Source organism: Danio aesculapii, chromosome 4 (genome assembly GCF_903798145.1).
Source record: "Danio aesculapii chromosome 4, fDanAes4.1, whole genome shotgun sequence".
NCBI lineage: Eukaryota > Metazoa > Chordata > Actinopteri > Cypriniformes > Danionidae > Danio > Danio aesculapii.
The window spans coordinates 38,584,512-38,594,537 of record NC_079438.1 but is presented as its reverse complement, the minus strand read 5'-3'; the positions used below and the strand labels follow the sequence as shown (position 1 = coordinate 38,594,537).

At 37.3% G+C, this 10,026-nt stretch overlaps 1 protein-coding gene across 1 annotated transcript; it reads left to right on the top strand.

The window, feature by feature from the left end:
• Positions 1–4,104, top strand: LOC130223519 (sialic acid-binding Ig-like lectin 13). Its single transcript, XM_056456361.1, has 6 exons — positions 1–46; positions 918–1,286; positions 1,465–1,785; positions 1,873–2,151; positions 2,752–2,825; positions 3,754–4,104. The coding sequence occupies exons 1-6, from the start codon at positions 1–3 to the stop codon at positions 4,102–4,104; spliced, it is 1,440 nt and encodes a 479-aa protein (XP_056312336.1).
• The last annotated feature ends 5,922 nt before the right edge of the window (positions 4,105–10,026 follow it).

Genomic DNA, 10,026 nt, shown 5'->3' with positions numbered 1-10,026 from the left:
ATGAACACTACTCAGAAAATCATTATCTTCTGTTTCCTCTTGCAAGGTGTGTTTCTCTTGCTGATTCTGATAGTAAAATGTAACCTGTTCAGTCTGATCTAGTGTATTAATTAATGAAGAATGTGGCAAAGTCATCGGTTGTTAGAATTATTGAAGGAGCAGGAAGAAGAGGACAGATGAGGGAAGAGTGTGCAAGAGAAAGAGAGAGAGGATTTGTACATTTGTTAGTCATTTTAAAATTAGACCCAAAAAATGAAACACTAAATTATCAGCTCACTTCATTTTGAATAATTTAAAAGAAAATGAGAATTTTTAGGTTATCAAATTTGTCTGCCCAAATAAACGTATATCTTGATGTAAGAATTATGCGATGACAGAGAAAAAACAGGTACCAGGTGTAGAACAGTGAGAATGCTTTCATGTTTTAATGTGTGTTTAAAACTTCAAAGCTTTTTTATGAATGCATATTAAGGAACATCTGTACAAACTGTCCCTTCAAACTTAAGCTTATTCAAAAGAGTTGAATAAGCAACATTTTAAAGAACACTGTTGTTTTGTGTTCCTTTCAAATGACTTATTATTTCTTATTATTTTTTTTAGCAACTTAAACATTTCTAGTGTAAACTAAAAAAATGGTGACTGTTGAAGGGTTAATCTGACTATAAACTGCATGGTGTCATTCATTTTTATTTGTTACTACTCATATAGTGATTCACACAACATGCTAGTAACTCTGTGATTAAGGTAGATTTCACTGTTAATGTTCTTCTGTTTTATGTTAATAACTCTGAAAAATTTGCATCATGAATTGTGTTTTTATTATTATTTTTTGTATAACCAAACAAAATGTGTGTGCTTGAAAGCTTCAGTGTTTGTTTCATCTTATATTTAAAAGCTTTTCATCATGTGTGTTGTAGGTGTTTGCTGTAGAGATTTCAGCATCAGTTTGCCAGAGAAGATTCAAGCTCTTAGTGGATCCTGTGTGATTATAAAGTGCAGATTTGAGATTAATGAAACATATGATAAAGACCTCACTGAGAGAGCTGCTGGAGTCTGGTATAAAGACAAACATGATAAGAGCAGCAGCCCAGTGTTTAACTCCAGTGCATCAATGCAGAACTCTTTTATTAAAGGTAATATAACTGGACAATTAAAAGACAAGAACTGCACCACTGTCTTTTATGATGTCAGATCAAAACACAGTGGTCAGTATTTCTTCAGGATTGAGGGAGAAGGTGGACTGATATGGACCTTTACAAAAAACAGTGTTTCAGTGGATGTGATCGGTGAGTAGTCTTATTATCTAAAATGTATAGAATGAAATCCTGGGACTTTATAAGTAGTAATTTCGCTGATAAATATTGCATTTTATTGCTGAAAAAAAATGAGATATTGTTTTTGACACTGTAGACCTTTAAACATATGCTATTTTATTTCTATTTAAGACCAATCTGTGTGTTTCAGAGTCTCCGGTGAATCCTCGAGTTGTGCTGTATGAGGATGAGCAGGAGCTGCAGGATCAGCAGGAGGTGTTGGAGGGCAGATCTGTGAGTCTGCGCTGCTCTGCTGAGACTCTCTGCTCTTCTCCTCCAGCAACTCTCACATGGAGCTCCACTGCCAGAATCCCCCTCAGCGAGAGCAGCAAACTACAGGAGCTCATCATCTCTGATCTGAACTTCACTGCTGCTCAGCGGCACCACAGAGTCACTTTCACCTGCTCTATAAACTACCAGCTGCAGGACAACAACAGAACAGCTCACAGCAGCATCACATTACATGTGCAGTGTAGGACTTTTACTACCATCTGTTCTCTTCTCCTCCATAAGTTACTCATAAATCTAGAGGTTTAATATAATTCTCTTTCCTTTTCAGATGCTCCTCAGATCTCAAACTCTAGCTGTTCCAGTACTGATGCAACTGTGTGTTTCTGTGAGGTTGATGGGAATCCCTCTCCTGTAGTGGAGTGGCATCTGTCTGGACGTCTCGTCTCAAACTCTTCAAACACGTTCATCAGTGAAGAGCGACTGAGCAACACAAGCTTGAGGAGCTTCATCTCTCTAGATCAGTCTCTCATATACACAAACACTCTGCTGTGTGTCAGTAAAAACACTCATGGTAATGAAAGGCTTCAGCTTCTTCCATCTTCTACACGTGAGTTTCTTTTCTGTAATTTATCCAATTAAAAAAACAATCTCTCAATATTCTATAAACAGATACCAACATGTGTAATCTTTGACTTCACTGGGAAAGCTAATGCTAATACATGTTCAGATTGTTCTTCTGTTCTAGCAGTCATTGTTATTTTGTTAGTTGAAGTGTGTGACCCTCTAATATGGGGTGTACAAACTCTGTCCTGGTGAGCCGTTGTCCTGCAGAGTTTAGCTTCAACTTGCCTGTATGGATACAGGAGTCACCAACATTGTTCCTGGAGAGTTACCTTCCAACAGATTTAATTTACAACCCTGAACAAACACACATGTCTGTAATTTTCTAGTGCTGCTTCAGGTCTTAATTAATTGATTTGGTTGTGTTTGATCAGGGTTTGAGGTGAACTCTGCAGGAAGGCAGCTCTACAGGAACAGGATTGGTGACCCCTGGTCTAGCTTGAATAGTAAGACCCAAATTAGCTTGCTCAGGTGTGTTTAATTGAAGTGAAGCTAAACTCTTTAGGACAGTGGACCTCCAGCACAGAGTTTGGGTACCCTTTCTCTAACACTATTTTTTTCCAATCTGTCATTTATTCTTCTTTAGGTTTGAGTTTTTCCTTCATGCTGATTGGAGTTGCTGTTGGGGTTTTGGTGATTTTAATGTCGGTCGTTATATGTGTACGGTAGGTCCAACACATATGACAAAGCATTAACGGCCCATTCACAAGGGGCTTCAGCGTCAACACTTGACAGAGGGCGTGTCTGAAGGGCGTGTCGGACACGATCATCATAGCAGCGTCAGCCAATGAAATTAGTCAGCAATAGGCCACTGCCTGAGCTGGTGTATTTGCATACAGCGATCTGATTGGATGATGCTTCCGACGGATCCACAATGCAGTTCGGCAAAGCCTGAGGTAACCCATTCAAAGTGAATGGGAAGCGTTGAAGCTGACGCCTCGTGTGAATGGAGTGAAACATAATAAGAGCAATGTTACTCCACAGAGAAGATTTCTCTGTTTTAGACTACAGGTATACTTAATTTCAAATTGACTACACCATTTTTAAACTCTGACAGTGTTGTTGAGCTTGACCTGTGAACTTAATTCTCACTTGACACCATTGATAACCACACTGACACCAGCTTTACACATAAAACTGTTTAAATAAAAAAAGAGAAGTTATATCTGAGAAGACACCGAGCATAAATAACAGCTGACACTTGTTTTTCATAGTCATGCATAAATTCCAATGACATCTCATGTTTTCATGTCTTGTTCACATGTGCTTTTGCTAAATATTAATCTCATTTAAAAAAAAAATGATCTAAATGTAAACCTGTTTTTTTCCCCCTAGAAAAGAGCATGGGAAACTTCAACAAACTAAACAAGAAAGGGCTAAGGGAAGTGGTCAAAATGCAGATGAAGTGAGTAACAGTACACAAAACACACAAATGCTTAATTTAAAAACACAACATATTTATAAAACGCTAAAGTTGCAAATAAACTTAAATACATTTTTCACCACTGTAGAAACGCTGAACAGTTTTCAAAAGCCACATTAGTTTTCCAGCACTGATTCAGCTCTATCAATCTTTCATGTTACACAGAAGAATGAAGGAGACTCTCTTTATGCCACAATGTCATCTGTTGGAGCAACCACAGCAAATCCAGACATCCATCGCCAAAAATCCATCATTTATTCCTCCATTGAATTCACAAACTATGAAGCAAAGTCAGAAGAGGTGGAGAGCATCTCTTGTCTTCATGCTGACTATGCAGTGGTCCAGCGTGGTTCTGGAGGAGCAGCAGAAGCAGAGAGTTCAGTGAGAGAGTCTTCAAGATCAACAGAAGCACAGGTGATTGTGAGAGCAGATGAGCTTACTAAACAAACAGAGTCAAAGCAATCAGAGGAAGAGCTGTTTGAGGAAGACTCTCAGCTTTATGCAAAGATTAAATAGAGAACTGAGTCTTTTCTATCCCCTGTTTGCTTTCTCCTTTAAAAAATTGTCACATATACCACCACTGCTAATACAACTTCACATGTTGCTGCGTTGGGTTAAAATCATTTAAAACAATCAAGCAATTTAAAAATGGGATGGGATAATGTAGTTTTTACACAATAACTTTAGACATTTTTATTTATTATTTACAATATTTTATACAATTTGTCATAGTCTAAAATAAGTAGTGGATTTGCCATTAAAACAGGAATGTGATGCAGTGTAAAGTTTATCTTTAACAATATATGGGTCCTTTCCTATCAATGATTTAGATTGCGCACATGTTTGATGTTTGCTGTGCAGGAATTGAGTTTGATGTTCATAATCTAACACATTTGTTAAATAATTAATTGTTAAATAATTAAAACATTTAAATTGTTAAATAATGATACAAAGGTACTTTTTAAATTTATGACATTGACTACTGTATAACTACTGTAGTATATATACCATAGTAAAGGGTTTATTTTTAAAAGATTTTGAATATATTTGCATTGTTCAGTAATTTTAAAATCCACCCAAACATTTACATCCACTTCACCATTTACTCACACTCAAGTGGTTTTAAAATGTCTTTGTTCTGTTGAAGACAAAATAAGATATGTAAATCAATCCCCAACATCCCTTGGTATATCTTCCTCCAACAAAATATATTGTGTTCAACAAAAGTAAGATCTTCACACAGGTTTGGAACAAGTGAAATATAAGTGAATGATTTATTGAGACTTTTATTTTTTGGTTGAACTGAGCTTTTAAATATCTTTAACATAGACGCTTCAGTCATCACTCAGTCTCCACACTGAGGCCAAATTTCTAAAGGATCTAAGCATTATAGCAGCCTGTATATAGAAACGTTTGTGGGTTTTTTGTGCTTGGTAATTTGGTATTTTATAAATGTGTATAAATTTAGCATTAAATAAGTATTACATTTAAATTATGTTTAAACAATTAACTATGTTTTATTATTACTTAAGAGTGTTACTTATTTTCCTTCCTTATTTAACCATTTTATTTAGCAGTATCAAGAGATATTTATCTTCATCATATCATTTTTATATTGATTTAGAATTTCAAGCATGAAGCTGAGCATTGAAACACCAAAGTTTTAAAAACTATCTTCATTTAAAAAAAGACAAAAACAAATAATAATAATCAAATTCTTGAATTAAGTGTGAAATACCCAAGTATAACATGTAGAAAGAAAATTGCGTTTTTGTACAACATACTTCAAGAAACGTAAAAACTTGTTTTCTTTGCAGTTTTGAAAATTGATTTTGTACAGTGCACACAATGACTATTCAATAAACTGCTTTTTTTATTTGCATAATATTGTTTTCCTCAGATTTCAAGAATTTCAATAGTATCTAAGATCAAAATTTTGTCATTTCCCTGATTTATCAGTAGTCACCACAGCGGAATGAACTGCCAATTACTCTGGCATATGTTTTATACGGTGCTTCCAGCCACAACCCAGCACTGGGAAACAGCCGCACACTTTTTAATTTACACACGCATAAAGTACGTTCAATTTAGTTTATTCAGTTCAGCTATACCACGTGTCTTTGAACTGTGGGGAAAAGCAGAGCACCCAGAAAAAAAACTCAGCAAACACCAAGAGAACATGCAAACTCCACACAGAAATGCCACCTGGGACTCGAATCAGCATTGTTTTGGCTGTGAGGCACTGTGTAGAAATTAATTATGTAGTAATGTGCCCAAAACTTCCCACGGTGATTATTCCAATGATTATTATCATTGCATAGCAATGTCAAAGAGACATAAGGGTTAGCTTGTTTGACTCAGACAACCAATCAGTGTTGCTGAATCCTCATGAAGCTCTCCAGCCATGTCCTAGCAACTCAAAAAGAAAAAAAAGGGTGTTGTTTAATAGTTTTAGGACTACTGTGATGATAGGTTTTATACTTGGATAATCTATCATATAAACATGAATCCTGAGCCTCTGGGCATTTATGAAACATTTTTGCTGGCAAGTAGGACACCTGGCAGTATCTGTGTAAATCAGCTTCAAGGCTGGGTCAATGGAAATGATCTCGGATTAACTGTGCAGTGTTTGACACCCCCATGTAGCCATGAGCTAACTCCAAAACCATCTCTGTTTTGGCCCATGGAGATAGAGGTTAAGTAACTCTTTAAACAATGTCTCTCCTCAGAAGTAGTGGAATCAGTAGATCCGGGATGACACTGACTTCCAGAGGCCACACATTAAAGGTGCTGTATGTAAGTTTTTGACTTTTCTAAAGCTTAAAAATACCATAATATGTTTGCAGATAATGTACAGATAATGTGTGAAAATGTGCTTTCCGTGCCTGAACGTCTGCGTTTATTTTGGTCCCTTTAACCCACCCAATGCCAGTTTAGCCAATTATATTTCAGTGTTGTCTTGATGGAAAACAGCAATTTCGTTCATTCAGTTAGAAAGGCTCTCAAAGTATGCGTCCGCGACTGAAATGTGACCTCCGGTGGACAGTGGCAGACTCCGAAATGAGACGAAGATTCAGAGTACCTCATAAGGTGATTTTTAATTAGCAAATAATATAAATATTACAAACATAAACATTAGGTGAGCAAGTTACATTGTAACCCTGTGTCCTAACAACAGCTATGTGACCAGATTTGCAGTGATAAGAAATTTGGCTGTTTACACCAGACGAAACATGACAGAAATTTAAACACAGCCATTCAGAAGCACAGAATAGATGCACTTACTGCTCTATTAGTAAGCTTTATAATGTAATTAATATATATTAAACCTCTTTAACATTATTAAATGTACATGCTGAATCACTCATATTTGTTGGTTTACACTGAGTCACAGTTTTAAAGTTCAATTTCAAATGGTTTATTTTATTTTCAAGGACTGAGGTGAACTATCTTCTGCTGCTTTCATTATATGGCAATAAATGCCATGTAAAATTGCATTTAAACTCAAATTATTAGCATTTAACACTGAATAAAGCACATGAGGTGTATCTGAGGTGATCATTGTTATTGTTTTCTGTCATTCAGTTGCAAGAAATAGAATAATATAAATAATATAAATACAAATATATTATATAAGTTATATAAAATTGTTGGTTAGGTGGTTCATTCCGCTGTGGCGACCCCAAATTAAAAGAAAACGAATGAATAAAAATTGTTGGTTAGAACAAAACTCCTATTAACATGGAAAATATTCCTTCTAACGCGTGCCGTTGCTTTTATTTAGAACATGACTTAAATCAACCTTTAGGTTTGATGGTCAGGCACATTCGTGTTGAAGTCGTCAATCTGACAACTTGCACTTGCGTGTGTTTTGAACCAGGAGTGCAATACCTTGTTCAACCACTGGGTGTCAAATTTTACACACTGCACCTTTAAGGCCGGCTGCAATGGAAATGTGTTGGGCTGCCACATAAAGCTGCGGTCACACTCGGCTTTTCTCCCCATAGACTTCCATTCATACGTACACAAATGCGTCTGACCGGAAATGCAGGGTCATGCGTCAAGTTTGCTGCGGTGCAAAGTTCAAGCTTGGTGAACTCTGACCTGCGAAATCGCATCACTTGACTGCGTGAGACCAATTGAGGATCAAAACATGGCCTCTCTGGACAGAAATTTAAAACATGGAGCAAATCTCTCGCTTTTTTAATGTCTAATCATCTTGTTTAATTCCGCCCCTTTTCGCAGTGCCGTATGACAGAATTTCGCATTATCAAACTCTAGTGTGACCGCAGCTTAAGAATGATGTCCATATGAAACAGAGTGGCGATGTTAGAATGGTGTTTCTTACAAGCTGTTTACAATGTGTTTTCATTCTAATCTGCCTATGCTATATTTTACATCAATTGTGGCGAAATAGAGGAAAAACACAAGTGTTAAGTTGAACACTATTTTCCCGGAGGGTGCTGGGGCTGATCAGCACTGATTTTGTTACAGCTGAGGTGAGTCTGTGACCATGGCAGTGCTACACTGGAGAGCTTGCCACATTACACATAAACTAATGTATACACATTCATTCATTCATTTTCTTTTCGGCTTAGTCCCTTTATTAATCAGGGGTCGCCACAGTGGAATGAACCGTGAACATATCCAGCATATGTTTTACGCAGTGGATGCCCTTCCAGCCGCAACCCATCACTGGGAAACCCATACACACTCATTCGCACACATACATACACTATGGACGACCCAATTCACCTGTACCACATGTCTTTGGACTGTGAGGGAAACCGGAGCACCCGGAGGAGACCCACGCAAATGCAGGGAGAGCATGCAAACTCCACACAGAAACGCCAACTGACCCAGCCGAGGCTCGAACCAGCAACCTTCTTGTTGTGAGGCGACAGGACTACATACTGCACCACTGCGTTGCCATATGTATACACATGTATTTGTTAAGATAACATGGCTTGACAACAATCAATACGTTTATTCTACAAAAATAAATCTTTAAAGTAAACAATAAATATTAGTAATGTTTTAGTCAATGCATTAGTAAGCATGAGCAAATAATGAACAATGACTCATTATTCATTCTTTAAGTATTCATTGAAGTTTAAGGGACTTGACAGGAAGTTCATATGGCCTGCATTATTAAATACCTTTTAAAAACAGATGTAACATAATAAATCATACTAATTAACAGTATTTTATGTAATTGTTTATGACTTAATTAAGAGACTGATAGTGTCAAAGTTATGTTTTCCAGTGAGAAATTAAACAACTGTACTCAAGCCACTAACCACTAGGGGGCCTCAGCTAATAGATAGATTTTAAGGCATAGTTCACAGAAGAATTGATCATTGAAAACTCAAATTATTAGTTAATTATTAATTATTATATAGTTTTTATTTTCTGGATTTTAGCTATCATTTGCTAAAACAAACACATTTAATACTTTTATATGTTTGCTCACTGCTAAAATAAGAGTAATCACTTTAATGTTTTAGTAACGGGTGACACGGTCACAGCAAGAAGGTCGTTGGTTCGAGCCTCAGCTGGGTCAGTTGGCATTTCTGTGTGGAGTTTGCATGTTCTCCTCGTGTTGGCGTGGGTTTCCTCTGGGTTTTTCGGTTCCCCTACAGTCCAAAGATCTGCAGTACAGGTGAATTGGGTAAGCTAAATTGTCTGTAGTGTATGTGTGTGAATGAGAGTGTATGGGTGTTTCCCAGTTATGGGTTGCAGCTGGAAGGGCATGTGCTTACAGCCCAACACTGTGCAGGATGTTTAGCATTTGCCAGAGAACACTAACAGCAAATTTGCCACTGGCACCCTGTGCTCTTCATAGATTAAAGCAGGTTCACACTGCGCACATGTGACAGACATGACAGAGTCTAGAGACGCCGTGGAGAACATTCTGCTGCCTGCAACATCCTCCAGCATGACCGGTTTGGCAGTGGGTCAGTAATGGTGTGGGGTGGCATTTCTTTGGAGGCCGCTTAGCCCTCCATGTGCTTGCCAGAGGTAGCCTGACTACCATTAGGTACCAAGATGAGATCCTCAGACCTCTTGTGAGACCACATGCCACATCTGGGGCATCATGTCTCGCTCCATCCACCAATGCCACATTGCACCACAGACTGTCCAGGAGTTGGCTGGATCAGCCTGTAGGATGTTTTTCCCACTTCAGTTTTAAGTGTGACTCCAAATCCAGACCTCCATGGGTTAATAAATTTGATTTCCATTGATATTTTTTGTGTGTAATTGTGTTGTCAGCACGTTCAACTATTTAAAGAACAAAGTATTTAATAAGAATATTTCATTCATTCAGATCTACGATGGTTTATTTTAGTGGTCCCTTTATTTTGTGAGTAGTGTAGTTACTACTAGAAGCTTTAAGTGAGTTGCAACTGACAGACAAAATTACATACTCGATTTATT